Source organism: Pararge aegeria, chromosome 22 (assembly GCF_905163445.1).
Source record: "Pararge aegeria chromosome 22, ilParAegt1.1, whole genome shotgun sequence".
Classification (NCBI taxonomy): domain Eukaryota; kingdom Metazoa; phylum Arthropoda; class Insecta; order Lepidoptera; family Nymphalidae; genus Pararge; species Pararge aegeria.
In genome coordinates this window covers 8471290-8492242 of record NC_053201.1, presented here as the reverse complement: position 1 = coordinate 8492242, position 20953 = coordinate 8471290, and the positions used below count along the sequence as shown (strand labels likewise).

Here is a 20953-nt window from a genome sequence, read left to right as displayed (position 1 = left end):
TCTCGAGATGGATATAAAATACAGGATAAGAATATCCGGCTTCGGATCGGTTGTAATGTGAGAACGTGCATAGGTAATAAAGGCTTTATCTTGAAATATCCCGAGAATGTTACCCTAATGCATTTCGAGAATAAAAAAGTATAATGTATTCATCACCATTGAAGCAGTGATAACCCAGTGGTAGTACTTCGACTTCCTTTTAGGGGGGCCGAGTTCGAATCCCAGCATGCACCATTAACTTTTCTTAGTTATGTGCGTTTTTTAAGCATTGTTAGTTTTACTTCCTTCAATGATGAAGGGAAACATCGTGAGGAATCCTGCATGAGAGTTCTCTATATTGTTCTCAAAGTGTGTGGAGTCAACTAATTTGCACTGGGGCAGCGTGGTGGACTACGGCCTTAACGCTTTCTCATTGTGGGAGGAGATCCGAGCCCTGTCACTAAGGGCCCACGCCCTTAGTGACAGTTTAAATTCTAAAATAATTCATAGGGTTTGATTGCTCTCTATCTTCAACGAAGCGTACAGTTAAGGAGAGAAGTACTCACATGACAGTAATCTAAATTCTAGTGCAGTAGAAACTTGTAAAATTTTGTAAGTATTGTCACAAGTTTCAATAGTCACCTGGTTTGACCGTGAACTTTTACCGGAACGTAATACGGCAAGAAAGGCTTTCAAGTTCTAGAAAATCGATCATGTGGTGGTTAACTTAAGACACAATTTACACTTAATTACACAAACTTAATTACCAGCGTTCATAGTGTTATTATATAAAAATATGTCTGTTTGTTTATCCTAACCACAATCCACAAATATTGCATCCTTAAGTAATACAATTTATATATTTATCCCGGAAAAACATTCGAGTATTAAAATAATCCTTGGTCACTGAAGCACTTCTTAATAACTAAACCGATCTGGACATAATTCTGCATAGATATACCTGGTATATTGTATGCATAAAATCAGTTCATAACGCCAGAGGAATTTTTGAAAAGCATTACCTATTCACTGCTTGACAGCAAAGCTGATCTTGAGAAATTATTTACATGAAGATAGCTCAGATCCGAAAAATAAGTTCACAAAAGTATCTATTAGAATTCTAAAGTAAGCGTCCAGTTGCGCTGCTAGTATAATGTTGCTGAAACAATACTGTCACGATGTTTATGCCAAGAATTAATGACCTAACACAATGAACAATAATTGGACATGAAACGAAGAGAAATGGGAATATCATTGCAGAATTACGTCCACAAACACATCATAAATACACCATAACGCGGGTGAATCATGGGACCATAAACAGTACCTACGGCAGAGGCGTGAAGTCTCATTGATCAGAGTTCCTTGCGAGCCTCCGTAGACCGAACACGTCTACGACAGTCGTGCTACGCTCGTAGCGCGCTACGCTCGTAGCTCTACCGTAGCTACAAAAATACACGATACGCTAAATAAACATTTTCCTCGAACTCTATTACAAGTATTTTACAAGTGTATAAGGTGTTTAAGAGTGTAGTGACTATTTTGTGGCCTTATGGTGGAATTTTCAACGTAAGTTCTAGTTTATATTTTTAAACTGCCGCACGCTGGCATAGTTCGTGTACGGAATGTTGACACGTTCATTATTTTACATGCTTTGTACTTAATTTGTCACGTCGTTCGTTATTTAAGGTGATAATTATTGCCATAATAACTATTTTTTTTTATCACAACAGTTTAGAGCGTCTAAACTGTTGTGATATAAGCTCACTATTTTTCATAAACTAAAATGAATATAAACTTTTAAACAAAAAATCCAAATAACTTTTATATTAAATCAAAGTTTTAGGTTAACTTTTTAATAGACCCACATCAATTTATAACGTTTGCCTACCATGTAGACTTTACCTTGTCCAGTAATATTGATATGTATGTTGGTTTTGGGCTGAAATGTTTTATCTAGGACAATTTGAGTGTTATAGTAGTGTTACAACGGAATATTAAAGAAGAGATTTTCCCTAGAGCCTAAGAGATTGTTTTTGCCCAATAGATTAGCAATATGAATAATTAGCGCCGCTTTTGGGAATACTGTAGTTAATTTAACTGACAGATTTGTCGTTTACACCTAAATAATTTGAGGACTACTACCTCTCTTTGAGTGATGAAATTTGAAGTAGATTCTTTATATTCTTTTTTTTTTAACTGTGTGTTAAAATCTACTTATATATATATTATGTTTGTTATATATTTATATATATTATGTATATTTTCTATTTATATATCATGTAGGTATATTTTATATATTACGTATATTTATTTAAATTGTATATGTATTTGTATCTTTACATTTTTGTATTTATGTATTTCTATCAATACTCTTGGCACTATCCCGTTCTCTTGCTGTAAGTCCTATCTACAAAGGTTGCCTGTAAGAGATTGCTTGCAGCAATAAGGCCGCCTTTGCATGTCTACATTGTGTACTGTATACTCCTTAGTGTTTCTTTTCCTGTATGTTATACGTGCAATAAAGTGTTTCTTCTTCTTCTTCTTCTTCTAAATAATTTGAGTTATTAGCCAGACCATTAAGCCTTTTGGTTGGGATTCGTACGTATTTTACGTTAGGTTTTGTAAAACTTTATTTATTACTCAGTTTATCTAGTTTTCAATTTTATTATTTCGTTTATAAAAAAATGCAAATGCATTAAATACATAAAGGCCATGTTTACCCTTTGGAAATAAGGTTTTAAAGGTATTTTGGACCTAACGTTACAAAAATTGGACCAATTAATTAATTTCTTAACAACAGCGATTTAATAAAGATAATATTTTTTAACAACATACGTAATTATAAAATACAATCAAGAAATAAAATGGAAATACTTAGCTAAATCTCTGTTGCTTATAAAATATGCTTAACTCGTAAACACAGGTGTACTTGACATCAATTTTATATATTTTCTTCGGTGCTTATTATAGAATTGGCTGATTATTTTTTTTATTTCATTATAAGGTATAAAGAAGAAGCAGAAGAAGAAGAAAAAGTCTTTATTGCACATACAAATATAAAATCAGGTTAACAAAAAAATAAAAAACTATACATATGCACAAAGGCGGTCTTATCGCTTGAAGCGATCTCCTCCAGACAACCTTTGGTTGAAGAAACATATTAGAGAAAACGGGATAGAACGGTATAAAGTTGATTAAATAAATATTTCAAAAACTCGGGCAATTAAAATCATTCGTCAATATTATTTTACAACGTGTAATAAATTGGTTAGTGGATTGTTAGAGTTTCAAGTGTAATATTTTATTTTAATAGTCTTTTATATGTTTGTAAAGTTTAAGAGTTTCGTCTGCCATTGATAGAGTTATAAAAATGTTTTATAGGTATTGGATGTCATAAACTGCTCTTAAGCACAATGTAACAAATTTCTCGGAACGCTGCTATCGACGTTAATATTATTCTCAGCGAGAGATTTTATGTCAAGCGGACGTTAAAACTTAATTTCATGCTTCGAAAATTGTTGATTTCCGCGATAAAATACTGCCGCTTTAGAAATATACAGTACCTGCCTATTATATGAGTTCCTTTATATTAAAACATATATTTTTACGTTGAACTGAACTAAAGTATTATTAATTTACAAATTTATAGCGTGGTAACTAAAACATGGTCCTTGTTAACTGTTTATGAAAAACAGGACAGGATAGATATCAGTTTGAGTTAGGACTTAAGTACAGTTAGCTATAACTTAGAAATGCTCTTGTATTTATGTTTAACATTTATTTTTACTCTTTATTTCGACACCACTACCAGTTACGAAAATGAAAACGGAAACACAAAGATACAAATTAAAAAAGCAGCCTTACCCCATAGTAGCGCGGTATCTACCAGGCAACCGTAATATAAAGTATTAGAAAAACATAACATATTAATAAACAATTAATTAACAAAAATAAAAATTTAACCTAAGACACACATTGGTAAAAATAATAATAAAAACACAAAAATACCTTCTATGTAACATTATTAAATGCGGAAGCGGAAGTGGTTGGGTGTGAAAGACGTAAATATAAAACACATAGAAACAAATAAAAACAGGCTTAAAAACTACTACAGTTAATATAAATAAAATAATACACTTAATATATATTAAAATATACATAAATAAAAGAAAAAAATAATACCAAAAGTACACTATTACAAAAAATTACTAGTGATTTTGACGACCCTATTATATTTAAGGTGTAATGCACACAATAATTCAATGAAACCATAAACATTTGAATACACATATATTTTAGTTTAACTGTCTGCATCACCTTAGTACTACGACTTATAGAATTTATTATAATGATAATGTATTTTTTGTTCCACTACAAGTAGCCCTTGAATGCAATCTCACTTGATGGTAAGTGATGATGCAGTCTAAGATAGATAGGTAGCGGGCTAAATTGTTAGAGAGTATGGTAGTCATACCCCCCCCCCCCCCCCCCATCAGTTTCTACGCGACATCGCACCGGAATTCTAAACGCTTAGCGGCACGTCTTACTCGGTAACTAGCCACGGCCAAAGCTTCCCACCGGACCAGACCAGAGAAAATTCAGAAATTATAAATGCCGGGAATCGAAACCGGGACGTCGCGACGTGATCATTTCACAAAACCCTAACAAAAGAGATTATGAAAATGGAAGGAATTATGGAAGCAGTGGCGTGCACAGGGTTTTTGACCAGGGTATGCATAAAGAAGGCATATGGCATAAAATGGAAAAATCCTTCCCGTTTATGAGTTATACAAAAATTTTAGGGTATGCAGTGCTTTTGTGCATGTTTGAAGTACACGCCACTGTATGGAAGTGGGAACGGAATGTTGTTAGGGATCATAATCCTTAACCCCAGATTAACTCCAAATAAAAGACGATTTATGCTCGTATGTATGCACAAATGTAATATTTCCCTTTGGGTATCTACTTATAATCGTCGTCATTTAGATCCAGTCTTTTAAACGTTTTTATTTATCACTAGCGTACCCAGCCCGCTTGGACGGGCTAGATTTTGCTTTATTTTATTTTAACAATAAACTTAAATCATCATCACAACATAAATTTTTAACTTAAGTCTCATAATATATTAAATCATTTATTTCTCTCCGTATTCATTCTCTTCTATTCTCTTCTCGAGCGGGTGAAGATCATTATCTACACCCATGTATACCTAACAATAGCATATTAAAAGCTGTATTTGACAGTTTGACAGTTCAAAAATAGGAGTGCTCCGATCGTCACCAAACTACAGGATTACTCGCCAGGTCAATCTGGAGATTCCCTGAAAGTTTAATTGAAATCGGTGCAGCCTTTTCGGAGCCTATACGGAAAATACCCACACACTTTCTCTTTTATATATATATATAAGATTTGCTTTGATTTATATTCTACACCTTCCCGAATGCGTCAAAAATGAGTGTTGGTATCTACTTATACTGGTGCACGTCATTAAGATTTTTTATTTATCATTTGCTTCTACTCCCTGTGATCTGGTTATCTTAAAATTTTCAACCTTGCTCTACCAAATGATGCCCTATCCTGCTTAAACTCACGTCTCACTAAAAAAAGCGAGAATGAGAATCGGCAAGAATGAGAATCGCGATTAGCTGCTGCTTCTTCTTTGAGGGGTATCCCAGCATTTTTCTCTAGCATCACATCATAACATTTGCCTTATTAACATTTTTAAGATATATATTTATTAAATTTTCTGGAAATATGAAAAATGGTGTCGTGTAATCGAGAAAAATGCTATTTTAATTGAACTGAACATAAAACCAGCATTCAGACTAGAAAGGAATTGTGCATTGGTTTTGTCACAGCAAACATTAAATAAATTTAATGCGTTCGACGAACTCTTCGTTTTTATTCTCGGGATATTCGTTGAATTTTTCCATCTTGCGGATTTTATTTTAACTGTAACTGATAAGAACATTCAGTGCTATTCATTGGGGTATGTAGAGGAGCTTTATACATACTCTACGAGATACGTAGATAAATAAAAGTAACATTAATGAGTAGGGTTTGTGGCTGGGACAACACTGTGGTTTCCACAGTGCTGAAATGATGTTGCTGGTGAATGCTCTAGAACTTCGATAAGATCGACCCCAGACACAACTGCCTTTGGCAGTGCAAAGCATATTTAATACGCTACCGCCACGTGGTATCGCCATGGAATGATTTATCAGTTAACTATTTTTCAATTTAATTGCAAGGTGATGCCACAACCGTACAGTCGCTCATGGCGTCACCTCCACAAGACCTTGTTCCAGCCATGCTAAGAACTGCACACCGCTGCAGCGATAAGCTTGACAATAAATGTCTAGTTTCGCGGTAACGCGTGGCTTGCTTTATCAATAATTATTAAACAATTGTGTTTAATGCTCGCTATCCTGTGTGTATTATATTACCTATCGTCTGTGCTATTGTGTGTGTGGAATAGTTGTGGCTTAAGATTATTGAACAATTCATATTTAAGCTTTAGTTGCTATAATGCGAGACACACAGTCAAATCTGTGATAAGTACCTAAAAAATTTACATTACTTAAGTCCACTAGTCAAAACACACACACTCACACACATAATAACCAGTAGACTATTCACTTTGATTATACGTAACGCGGAACTCTTATAGTGAAGGGTTGATTCGAGCTGGAGTAATTTATTTCTAGTCACTTGCTGAAGGCCAATAGGCAGGCAAAAATCTAGTGCGTAGTTGGTTAGCAATGCGACTAGATAATAAAAACTGACTGAATTGGGCAAACAGTATCGATTTCATTGGCTTATATTGCTGTATGTGTTCACAATATGTAGCCAAAGGCTATTGTTATGTATAACAATAACCTCCGTACGAAATTTATTATAGATTCTGTGTGGTTCTGTGTTGTTCTGCGTATTAAAAAAACCTAAAAAACTATAGCACGGATTTGTCAGCTTGTTGTGTTTATTGTAGCTAGACTGTTTCCAAGTAAGTTGCCAAGTGCGCTAAAGTTTTTTTTATTCCACTACAAGTTTAAGCCTTTGAATGCAATCTCATCTCTTGGTATATATATATTATATATATATATATATATATATATATATATATATATATATATATATATATATATATACTACGACAATACACACGTCGCTATCTAGCCCAAAAGTAAGCGGGGCTTGTTTTATGGTTACCAAGATGACTGATGAATATTTTTATATATAGCTTATATACATAAACCACGGCCTCGGACTCGGAAAGCAGGGTCGCTGCCCACTGCGCCAATCAGCCGTCAGATGGTATCTTATTAACTTTTGAGGGGTATGGTAGTAATATTAAGCCCATGGCCGTAGTCGGTTCTGTGCGGCCACGTACCGGAACGCTAAATTTCTTGGCGGCACATCTTTGTCGGTAGTGATAACTAGCCACGGCGCAAGGCTCCGGGACAAGTAAAAGACGATTTAATATTCTATTCATGTCATAGATCAAGTTAAGTTATACAGTATAATTTTGTGGCCTTATCTCTACATAGCAGTAGAGAGATACTTACCTATAGGAGAAATGGTGGTTTAAGCCGAGCAATTATTATTACAGTAGTATAATCAAAGTATGTGTCAGCATTTAAGTGAATAATGACGTGCCATAAAGTAGTTATTTCTTACTTACCGAAGTATCGAGGCGTCAAGGACACCATGGCTAAAGAAAAGCCTGAACAAAGGCATGCGGCGTAGCCGACTACAAATGAGCTGCGAAAACATTTACGATTAGGCAGTAAAATAGAAATAAATCTAAGGAAATAGTATTCTCGTAGCCTTAAAACATTTTTTTAGTATGGCGTATTATTCCGATGTCGGAGGAAGGCATTTGAATCTTTTTCCTGTATTTTTCCCAAATATAATAAAAACTGATACGTGTATTAGTAGGAGGTAGCTCAACTTGGGTTTCCTTTTCGTCTCAGATGGTAATAAAAGCATGTAAATCAGGATCATTCGCTTGTATAGCTTTTTTATTAAAAAAAACCGGCTATTAACCTATTTTCTAAATTTCGGGCAGACTTATTAATAAATGTGCGCTCCCCAACTAGATGGAGCGCCGACCTCCGAAAAGTGGCAGGCATCGACTGGATGAGGAAAGCCCAAAATAGGAAAAGTTGGCGCTGCTTAAAAGAGGCCTATGTCCAGCAGTGGACGCACAATGGCTGATGATGATGATTATTAATAAAAAAATCAGCACAGAGTTTCACCCTTAGGGGGAGAATTCCCAAAAATAATAATTTATGTACTACGACAATACACACATCGCCATCTAGCCCCAAAGTAAGCGGAGCTTGTGTCATCGATACTTAGATAGCTGATGAATATTTTTATGAATATAATACTTATAACATACAGATAAACACCCAGACACTGGAAAACATTCATGTTCATCTCTCAAACATTTTTCCATTTGTGGGAATCGAACCGACAGCCTTTGACGCAGAAAGCAGGGTCGCTGCCCACTGCGCCAACCGGCTGTCAAAAATAATTATATAGATCTTTATTATTCAAAGCTATGTCCATTTCCAGGTGTCTAGTTTTGACTATATCCCTATCTCCTTGCTAAGTTTAATTAAGATGTGTTTAGCCGCTTAGTTGTGAAAAGGTAACACAAATAAACAGACGTACAGGCAGAGTTACTTTCGTATTTATAATATTAGTATGGATTAGGCATAATTGGGTCAATCGTTGCTACTTTTTAACAGACTTTGCCAATTTCAATTTAAATTATTCTTACCAAATAACTTTCTTCATGTAACCAAAGGTAGCAACGCGTCGCGTTTTTATCTATCTGCATTTGGCATGCGACCAATTGTGTATGACTTTTATTCGTTTCCGATGATGTTTATTGGGATAGCGGTCTTCTGGATAACTTTCCATTGAATAATTGTCTCTAGTTTTTTATTGGATAGAAGCAGGCGTACTTTTGATACACAGTCACATCACATCACATAAACCGATTGACGTCCACTGCTGGACATAGATCTGTTGTAGTCTGTATTGGTTTGGTCCTATATATACAGCTCTGGGCTGTTTGTTTCCAGCAGTTCGCAGCGAGTCGTATGATGTCGCTATTCAAGCATTTTGGGATTTGTTTCTTTACGTTTGTCAGATTTCAGAGCAAATTTTCTATAATCTGCGACATTCAAATAAATATTTCTTTATACGCAAAACCACACAGATCTTCAGAAATATCTATATTTCGCGCTTGCGCTACGATCCTAATACAAAGTGGATAAAACCGTAGTGCAAAGCTTTTTTTTTGTTAATTTCTTAGCCCAACAAGCTTATAAGCGCACTAGCCTATATTTGACTATTATCGGTCTTACCACGTCTAGCTCGGGCAGGAGACATTTATCTTTCCAGCGAAAGGCTAACATTTTATCGTCATTCACAGCTTTATCATCTCTCCTAGCATTTGCGCGAAATAGTATCCAAATAATATACTGTTATAATCTTCTTAGTCGGTTAATACTTGTCAGATCGGTCGTGATCGTAATCAACTGCTGTGGTCCCTTTTTCATGACGACTTTCTTAGGAGAGTAGTGCAGTGGTTTACCCTTGCCTTTTGCACCAGGAGTTTAAGGAGTTATTTTCAATCCCAAGGCCGCTGTAGCCAGCCGGAGATCCGGGTGGGTCTACGCAGTGGCGTGCATAAAGGGTATGCGAGTTTTAAAAAATTGGTTGTCTGTAAAGTCGGCTTACTGACGATAGTTGAACGTGACAACGTCGTAAGAAAATACTGATGGAATGGTTGCATTTTTCAAAAGAAAATTTTAATTTTATTTGTTTGATATATATTATCGTTGCTATAAACAATTGACACCACATTCACTTTTCACTGCACTTCATCCTTGCCGAAAACATGTAAATGTATTATTGTATAGAAGCTGTACACGCGGACGCATCGCTCACTCAAGTAGGAGAGAGACAGATGTTCCGCTCTTTCGCTTGCACTTCAAGCCTTGAATGGAACGCCTCAGAGCGTGATAACGCCGCACACGTCATGTTTTTTCGCGCGTGCAGCCGGCTCCATCGAATTATATGACGTTGTCACGTCAAAAACTTAAGGATATGCATTGTAAGAGTTATAAAAAGCTCACCCTTATGTTTTCATAACTCTTAACTAACATAACCCATTTTATGTCATCTGCATACCCTGTGCATACCCTCTATGCACGCCACTGACACATTATTCACTTGATCTGAATACGATAAACAGTTTAACATCTAACTATAAAGTTAAAAGTGCCCAATATCAGGCAATCCGGAATAGGTATAGAAAAAACCCTTTTTTACTCTTCTACACATTTGTTCTCGACACAAATGTTGCTAACACATTACCTCTATAATAATTTTGGAAGTTGTTGCTGCGTGAAAGTGATAAATAGTCATCTTGTTGTTTATACCGTTATCATATTTTTTTCTCCCAACTTCAACACAAGTTGTTTTGGTTTCGGCATTTTTTTGATGACCGACTGCCTGCCTGTATTGGGCATATCAGGACAAGGGGGGCACCCCTTGTCCTGTGCCCAGTAAAACCATGAGTAGGTATTTACTGGTATGCAGTGGTCTTACATCGGTGGAACTACGGGCGCTTGTAATAATTTATAATTTGAATGCGAAAGTGTGCTTGTTTGTTAGTCATTCCTTCAAACCCTAACTCAGCAACTGGATTTTTACCATGAAGTGAGCTGAATGGACGGAGAGTAACTGCCACTTTTTATTCAAAGAAATCCAATGGGAACCCTCCCATTGGATTTCTTAAAAACCGTAATAAACGCGGACGAATAACGTTGGCTAGTGTTCTATAAGTAAGAATCCGTTGATTAATCCACAGACACCACTCGTGATACCCGGAATATATAATATATTGCAAAATAAGCGAGCATAGCTAATATATTAAATTTTAGTTTCACGATGTTCTCTTCCGAAACTACTGAACCCATCTTGACATTTTATTTCAAATGTGTGTTTTGTTCCTATTTAAGAGATGGGATAAATTATATATTTATAATTTTATAATTAGGTACTAAACTATTCAAATATCACTAGCTTCAACGGCGAAGGCAAACATCGTGAGGAAACCTGCATGCCTGAGAGTTCTCCGTAATGTTCTCAAAAGGTGTGAGGAGACACTAATCGGCAGCGTGGTAAACTACGGTCTTAATCCTCTCATTCATTGTGGGGTTAGACCCGTGCCCTGTAATGGGCCGATAACGGGTGAAATGATGATGATGTACTAAACATATATTTTTAGTACCTAATAATTGTACTAAATACAAGAAAACCACAGCAACGCGGACTTAAACTACTGGCAGACGCGGCAAGGATCTTGCTAGTAGTTTAAAATTATTTTATTATTGGTAGTCCTTTTGCATTAGTTAATTTTTCCCTCCCTATGTCCTTTATGTAGCTCTGGCAATAGACAAAATTTGACTATACAAAAAAACTCACGTGCACATTTTTATTATAAGGATGCTATAATATAAGTTAGGATGTAATTCTACACGGTATTGCTAAGCTTAAATATTTATCATGCGGCGAAATAGAAGCCCGTACCGCAAGTGGGTTTGGCCTAGAATCAATATGCAATGTTTGTGTAGTCTGTGGCACATTAGCCATCAATGGCGACGTGTGCTTTTATACAATTCAGTGAGTTATCGACGTGTCGCACTGCGAAGGTCAATAGGTACAGTTGATAAAAAACTTACTAAGTCACGCCAACCTGAATACGGGCTCTGCCTTGGAAGGAAATGTGAGGTTATTCGAATAACGTGCCTACAATTGTGAACACTGTAATTAACAATTTATTTTCCTTTAAAAGTGAAACCGCTCATATCTTTCAAAATACTTACGTATCGCTCAGGAGATGTTGACTCCACATATGAAATTATTTATTTTAAAGGTGATTTTTTATTATTTAATATCACTTTCACATTTGTTTTATAAATATAACCTAAAATAAACTATGTAAAACAAAATAAAATCTAAAACGTCTTCGAAACCACCGTAGCGAGGCACTAAGATGCTGGCAGCATTGCCCCTTTGGATAGCCAAACGAATTCTTTGGTGATTTTATTATATATTTTGCTTTTTTGATCAAACGGCGGGACATAGATAGTTTTATTTTGTCTGGAGGCTTCTACCGTGACTAGTTAGCACCAGATATAGCCTTGCCGCGTAAACGTAAACGTAAAAAATAAACTCCATATTGGTTTTTATAATTTGAGTTAGGATGCAAGCGTATATAGTTTTCCTTATTTTAAATATTTATTCAAAATTCATTTATTTTAAGTAGGCCTTATATAAGCACTTCTGGAATCTACCACCGGTTCGGAAGGCAGATTCTACCGAGAAGAAGCCGGCAAGAAATTCAGCAGTTGCTCTTTTCCAACAGCAACAATTTCCATTTTACATTTTAACATTCATTTTTCTATCTTGTGAGAGATGAAAGCGGAGCCGGATGCTTTCAAGCAACCTTGTCATTAAGAAATTCAGTAATTGTATAGTAACCTCACTGTAAACAAATGTGTTTTAACATATGCTTTAAAATTAGTCTACATAGAGGTCCGTACCGCAAGTGTGAATGGTTTATAAATCAATATTCAATGTTTATACAGTCTGTGGCACATAAGCCAGCATTGATGATGTGTGATGCTATACTATTCAGTGAGTTATTGACGTGTCGCATTGCGAAGGTCAATACGGTAGGTAAAAACTTACTAAGTCACGCTAGCCTGAAGGCGGAAGCTCTGCCTTGAAGAAAATGTTATGTTATTCGAATATCGTGCCTAGAATTGCGTAACTTTTCGTGCAAAGTTCATAGTAATAAAAACGTGAAAATGAATGTTCCGAAACTCGGTAGGGAAGGTATAATTATTTGTTTTGGTAAACTATTCGACGGCATTAAAAGAAAAACTACTGTACGAATAATATTACTTTTTTTAGGATTTAATCTATAAACCACAAAATACTGTATACGAGTACATATAAATCTCGCACTGAGCAGCTTGACTCAAGCCTCATAAGTCGGTGATGTCTTTTTTATTTTTTATTCTTTTTTATTATTACAATGCAATTATTTTTTAATATACTAACCGTATAATTTAAACTAAAATGATATAAAAAGAGTTTTTCTAGTACCGCAAATAAACATTGTCGTCGGCAAGCATGAGTTCCGGTCGAATGGGCGTGGTTGCCGGTGTTATTACACTCACATGCGGCTAACCTAAACCTTAGATTGTTGGATAAAGGCTACATGTCATAGGATGTGTCAATCGCATAGCCTGTGAAGTCAATACTTCACAGAAATCCTATAGGGATGGATGGAGAGCAATCTCTGTTTATAGGGATGGATTTCTACGTACCGTTATGTGGGACCAATCAGCTTGGTTCCACCTTTGTCAATGATTACTATAACAAATAACAATTTACTAAACTAAGTTTTTTGCTACCGATTCCGATTGCTGAATCACAATGCGGCCGAAATTTGGGATTTGATTGAGATAAATTGTGTCGGTATTGGACACAATCTATGCTCGGGGCTATTCTAACAATTAATTTCCCGGATTGATTCACAGAACTTCAGTATTAATCCACATTCACTTCCGTTCCGTTTTCCGATTTGTTAAAATAGAGTAGATCTCTAGCATTCAACATCAAGGCTAGCATAGGACGTTTTCCTCCCCGGGAAGGGACAAAATGTTTATTAAAACTATGATAGCTTAGTAGCTTAGGCTTCGGCCTTGCTTTCTTGGAGACCGAGTTCGAGCCCCGGTACGCACCACTGACGTTTTGGAGTTCTCTTTAAAATAGCACTTGCTTTAAATGGTGAAGGAAAACATCGTGAGGAAACCTGCATGCCTGAGAGTTCTCCATAACGTTCTTAACGGCGTGTGAAGTCTACCAATCCGCACTTGGCCAACATGATTATAATAAATAAACAAAGCATATGGATACGATTTTTTTTATTCTGTAAAAGAACCAAGCTAACTTTTCCGCGGGATTAAAAATAAAATGCATTTAATTACATCCCGCACTTAAAAAAAAAAAAAAACTAATTAAACGACGACGATTGCGTGGGCATCAGCTTGCTGCCGCTAAATTCGAGTTTGAAACTGAAGTTACAAAAATCACAAATTCGTACTTTTGTTCAAGTTCTGAAAGTCTAATCTTCCTCGGTGACTTCTCAGAAGATTAACAGCAGCCCATTAACTCAACTTCAATAGATTTATGAAACCGAAGGGATTATACAGATTAATTTCTCAGTTTCGTCTTAACAATTCTCGCTTACTTGGCGCTATCGGGGACTTTTTGAAATGATTATTTGTGGCACCGAAGGCTTTTACCTCCGGAACCATGGAACGCCGAGATTTAATTCTGGCGGAGGAGTGCAGGCACATATGTCAAGAACCACGGACCGTCCCGATATAAAGACTGGCGGAAGAGTGCTGGGCCATACCTTCGAAACACGGAACTTCCAAGTATAAAACGAGCGAAGAAGAAGAGGTGAACCTCCAGAACCAAATAACAACCTTGTTTATACAGTCTTATGACTTATGCAGGACTGAAGGCTCATAGGGCCACGGAACATTTGGGTATGAAACGAGCGGACAAGTGACGACTTATACTTTCCGTACTACGGATTTCTAGAACACGAACTCAAAGACAGTTTTGAGACTGTTGAAGGGGTTCACGAAATGGGCTTAAAAAGGTGCAGGGTGTTTTTCCCGCAACTTAACTATACTTGCTCCCAGTCCGTTTAGAAGACTGGTGGGTGATGGAAACGGGTTTGTCCATTGCCCCCACCATCAGTGGCGTGCACTGGGTTTCCAAAATCCTCCTCCTATACGACCTATATATAAATTTTAGGGTATGCAGTGCTTTTGTGCATATATGAAGTGCACGCCACTGCCCACCATGGTCGTCTTGTTGTTTCGGCAGGCCTCTTACATTAACATGGGCTTGTAGTGCCCAAGGTGGGTTCGTTTCGGTGTAGTGACGAATTTGTACAAAATTGTTCGCGTGATTCCGACGCCATAAAATGAGTAGATACATCGTGGGGTTTTAGCATAGTAAGCTTATAAGCTGTTTTGAGTTAGTAAGAGTTTAACCCCTCCATAAAAAAGGAGATTTAAAGCTAAAAATGTAAAACCATTATGATGACATTCGATGCATAAGTTAATAAGGTATTAAGTTTAAATAAGGTTAATACCAATTTTCAAAGATCCTCGTTTCCTTTGATAATATTCCCAGCTTCTGCTAATTTAACTCACTGAACACACGAATTGAGTTGTTGTCCAATTTGTATGGGTGACTGGACGTCTTGATTGGATTACTCAATACAAATAGGATAGAATGCCACTACCAGCTGGTTGGCGCGGTCGGCTACGGCCCTGCGTCCGAAGCCGTGGGTCCGATTCCCACAACTGGAAAAAAATGTATGTTTGATGAACATGAATTTATTTCAATGTCTGGGTGTTTATCTGTATATTATAAGTATTTATGTGTATTATAAAAAAAATATTCATCAGCTATTATTACACATAGACAAGATAAGAGAGAGATATATAAGCGATTTCCACCTATATATTGACTCATCACGATATCTCTGGCGTAGAGACTTGAAATTTGGTAGACATGTTCCTTCCGCCGAGTAGAGGTCAGCTACGGACGGATTTTACGAAATTCTTACTATCACTATCACAATCGCAGTCGCAGTCGCAGTCGCAGTCGCAGTAGCAGTCGCAGTCGCCGTCGCAGTCGCAGTCGCAGTCGCAGTCGCAGTCGCAGTCGCAGTCGCAGACGCAGTCGCAGTCGCAGTCGCAGTCGCAGTCGCAGTGGCAGTCTCAGTCGCAGTCGCAGTCGCAGTCGCAGTCGCAGTCGCAGTCGCAGTCGCAGTCGCAGTCGCAGTCGCAGTCGCAGTCGCAGTCGCAGTCTCAGTCGCAATCGCAGTCGCAGTCGCAGTCGCAGTCGCAGTGGCTATCGCTTTCGCTAGCTTCCATATTATACCATACCGTACCATAAGACACATTCATCGCTTTCACAGAAGTTGTCAAAAATGAAGAATTAAACAATAAATCTCTACTGAACTCTTGTTCATTTGAAAACAGATATTTAATGATTTTTTTATTCTTAATTAGTAAAGTAATTAGCGGTCAAACACACATGACGGGGCAATTACAAGCGGTTGAAAATTGCAAAGTCAAAACATCCGTTTATAAATTAAACATGGCGGTGACAGTTTTAATTGGAAAAGCATAAAGCTTTTAATTATTTTATTTAGTTAAACAGCCTTATCGCACTCAAAATAAAATGATATAGCTATATATGTAGGTATATTAGACATTTATTTCGTGTGCTAGTACGAGGTGCATATCTCTTGCACTGATATAATTGGCAGACACAAATCGCCTTTATACATTGGGTTGGATTTTCATTTAATTTTACCTATAACGCCTCCATGTGATGTTCACTCTATCGGAATCGTAAGACATCTCGTTTAACAAACTCGGCCGAATACAATCAACAATCAGACATTTTAACGTTAAGTAATTAGCTGGTTTCAAATAATTCTTAAGTACGTTAACGTTAAAAGTATTTAAGTAATATTCACGTGCCGCGATTTACGGTACGATGCCGCGTAGAATATGGCTAGGGCTAGGCTAGATTTAATATAACTACCCCTAGCAGGTAGCCCGTTACCATCATAGACTGCATCATCACTTCCCATCGGGAGATTGCAGTCAAGGGCTATCTTGTAGTCGAATAAAAAAAAAAGTACCTATAACTCTTAACTTTTAAACAACTTACTCATAAATACATGATATTTAACTTTCTCATTACTGAATGAATGTTATAATCCGATAGTATAATCGCTTCATGACAAATGAATTTAAAGAAATTATAAAACACATGAAAATGATTGTTAATTTAATAAACATATTGCCTACTATTCAATGATTCGCCGTAGTTGTGCAAATAAACCTTGGAACAAAAGGACGTGGCCGAAATTTGCCCCAGGCCCAAATGAAATTAGATTTGACTATACTCATTTATACAAAGGAAGGTTCGTTTTTCGGTCACCTACAGAGGAGGATCCCTGAACGAGTTTCGGAGGTTGATCCTTGAAGGGAAAATTAAGTAAAGTGGACCGGACATACCTATTCGGAATTGAAGAAGACGTCACATTATTGTAAGATCTTCCACCTGCTAACCTCCGAACTACAATATGAAGATGATGGTGATATGAATTTAAACAACTATTTATGTTTCATAGCAGTTGCTGAGAAAATATTGGCAAAAAATAAGAATTTCCATCAAAAATCAACTTTTTTTTAACGTTCATAGTTTTTATCTGCCATAACATAGCTGCATGTTACTTCATTATTGTGCAAAAAGACGATCTGTACTACGAGTATAAAATTACATGGCATTCTGGGTCAGACACCAAACAATTTTAGGCCATGTCCTTTGTGCAAACTGTAAAGTTCTACATTGTTTTTATTCTGAATATAAAACAGGACAATTGGACCAAATACTATAATTCTCATCGAATGAAAAAGGCTTTTTAGTTTTATTTTAGTTTAGGATTAGCCCCGGGCGACTTTTCTATAGACCAAGAGAACTTTCAACATTTTTGTTTATTTTGCTTTTTACTCGTTTGTTCATACTCGAGGGCAAAAACAAAGTTATTTTGTTTGCAATAAAAATCATACTTTTCTACTTTGTTTTTTTTTAAACAGAACCTATTTTAACTTTAATACCAAACTGCAATAATTGCAACTTGATACCAAGCCATTTTGTTGAATGCCTCAGCTTAGTTCGACCTGGATTGGAGTCCAGAAATTTGTGATCCCTAGTCAATCACAGAGCAGCATTAAGTCATAATGCAAAAGTATATAATGTTCTTTTACACGGTGCATATCACTTGCACCGGTATTATTTGCTGATACGCGTCGCTGCTGCACTGGGCAGAGAAACCATGAATACACAGTGCTGCCATCTCTGGAAATACGAGAATACATATTGATGGCAGTAGCGTTAGATATAACAAAAATGACGCACTGGATTGGACATCCCAAGTCATCAGGGCTTGATCCCATACGAGCTAACAGCTACCAAAGAGGTTCGGCTTCAGCGCTGCTCAAAAAGGCTGAAACCCTGAGAACAGGTAGCGGTTCCTACCGTATAAGTCTAGGTTTTATGGAGAAGAATGCGAAATATTACTAACATATATTTTTTTACACCAAAATCTAGCAGAAAGATTTGATCTTGTAATATCACAGCTCTGTCCTTATTAACAGCGAATAATAACAGAGATGTGATATTCGACAATTCACGCTTGACTGGCAATAATGACTGCCCAGCCTTCAAAGATACCATTCGGCGTTCCGTTCACATGTTTTTTCTTTCATTTTATCATGCATGCAGTTTTATAAAGTTAACAAAGACCACATCATTCTAAGGATTTTTTTTTTTTTTGGCTATACACGAAATTAAAAAATTCACCTGATGGCGAGTGAGTATGGAGTCCAAGATAATAATAGTTAACCTATTAGGGGTTCAGGAATTACAAATTTCCAATATCTGCCGGGACCCAACCCGGGTCCACTCACAAGACCACAGCACTCACCACTGTGCCGGCGAGGTCTTTTGAAGCAGAAAACATTGACCGGATTTCCAATGCTACCAATAGATGTTGCAATAAATAAGAGTCGGTTCGGTTCGGTGCTGTTCGGTTCGTTAAAGAGGTTTATCAAAAATGCAAGTAACAACAGTTTATGCATATCGGACCATGAAGGTTTATTGATCTACGGTTCAAACCCTTGTTTTGGAGTTTATTATGACAGCGATTTAATCGTATGGAATAAAACTCACTTAGTCGATTTTTTACGTCGAGCAATTCCGAATTCCGAATCTCGGATTCCCTGCAAAATAAATTACTTTTAACGTGCTAGGTCTCAGAGCTACTAGTGTATAAAAAATAACATCTGCTTGTTCCAAAGAAAACGTTCAATTATTCAAACACTTAAATTATACTGTAGTGAGCTTTAAATCGTGTTTTGTGTTTATTGTTTAAAGTTTAGTTTTACTTTAAAAATACTAAATATATTCTGTTCATACACCTTTTTTTATTTTTTAATAAATATTCTCGTTTCATAGAGTTCAGACGTTAAAATAACGAAGTTTAACGATACCTTTTGTTGTAACTTACCTAAAGTACAAGGTACCTAAGTAGGTACTTGGCAAAAAACCTGTTATTTTTTACTTCGCAAAGACGTTCCACTTTACAAAACTTTACTACCTAGTCTTTGCTGAGTTCTCAGAGCAGGTAATTTTATAGCTGTGTTTGACGATCCTGAGTGACGAAGGAAAAGTCAGCCTTTAGTCCGGTCTACTTTGTATATTAAAATGAACAATAACATAGTTAATTGACGGCCGACTGGCGCAGTTGGCAGCGACCCTGCTTTCTGAGTCCAAGGCCGTGGGTTCGATTCCCACAACTGGAAAATGTTTGTGTGATGAGCATTAAGTGTTTTTCAGTGTCTGGGTGTTTATATGTATTTTCTAAGTATTTATGTATATATAATTCATAAAAATATTCATCAGTCATCTTAGTACCCATAACACAAGCTACGCTTACTTTGGGGCTAGATGGCGATGTGTGTATTGTCGTAGTATATTTATTATTATTATTAAATTATATCAATGTCCTTTAAGATCAATGCAAAATCAATGTACTGAATGCTATAAAACAGTTAAAGCTTTACCACCTGAGTAAATATTATATAACTTACTTTGCATAAGTTTTCTATCGCGAAGATGCATCCTAAGCATACATCCATATAGTGATATGAACGGTGAATGTGGATATTTATCGAAATATTGGCGACTTTTGCTAGATAAAAGTGTTGAGTTTAACAAGTGAATTGTGCAACTCCATATTAATAAAAGGTTTCGTGTCCAAAGACGATAGACCTCGATTAAATATAACGAGCGAGCGAGTATTAACTCGCGGACGAAGACGCTGGAAAAAGCGGGTAAACGATAAAAAAAGTACGGAAATTAGTTACTCTGCTTGGTTTTAAGTGACATTGTTAACGAGTGATAACAAAATAAATACCCGGCTGAGATCTACGTGGCTTACATGTGACGTGCAATTTTAATTGGTAAATGGAATGAACACGTTCATCTCGATTCAACAGAGCATAAACAAGAATTCCCTGTTAGAATGCGGCTATCCTGATTTAGATTGTATTTCAAAAAATACTGAACACATTTTACCCTGGTTTTTATTGTTATTGGGATACTCAAAGCTTTAAGTAGTAAAACAACCCTAGCCGCCTAACGTTTGATGTTTGGAGGTTCATAAGAGCTTCTCAAGCATTTCTCTTCCTCGAGAACTTCTTTAATTCAAAAGCATTGAAAAAGTTCTTTCGGTATTATCCTGAATCCAATAGTAATCATTTGCAAGTAGGCGATGATACCTCTACTGGGCAGTGAAAGTATTCATGTGGGACTGTATATGGCTAATAAAAAAATGGAAGGCATTAGAGAATAAGGCAACTTCCTTATTGGTTTAATCTGAGATTTTTTTTGACTCCAGGGCTGGGTTATGTTAAAACGTTGTGCTAGCAAAATTAATCAAAAGCTACTTATATATAGTTTTTTCTTGAATCTATTTCTAAACAAATTCGAATGGGAATAGAGTCGGTGCGTCAGGCGGATTTATAAAATCTCTTACACAAATACAATCGAGACCGATATCAATATCATCCGAAGTGAAAGCTGGATAGATTTTATTTGATTGGGAGGTAAAACTATTTTGATAAATCCATATTTATCAAATATATCTTTACCTCTTTTATTATTTATTTCTGTAACCCTATAAGGGTCACGTGTTTGATCACTGGTT

The 20953-nt window shown here is 36.4% G+C and overlaps 1 protein-coding gene across 1 annotated transcript in view; it reads left to right on the top strand.

Moving 5' to 3' along the window:
• The first annotated feature begins 1419 nt into the window (after positions 1-1419).
• Positions 1420-20953, top strand: part of LOC120633975 (atrial natriuretic peptide receptor 2-like) — a 51171-nt gene continuing 31637 nt past the window's right edge. The window contains exon 1 of the mRNA XM_039904411.1: positions 1420-1548. Within this exon, the coding sequence (XP_039760345.1) occupies positions 1532-1548 (17 nt within the window). The 5' untranslated portion in view covers positions 1420-1531. The remainder of the gene's footprint in view (positions 1549-20953) is intronic.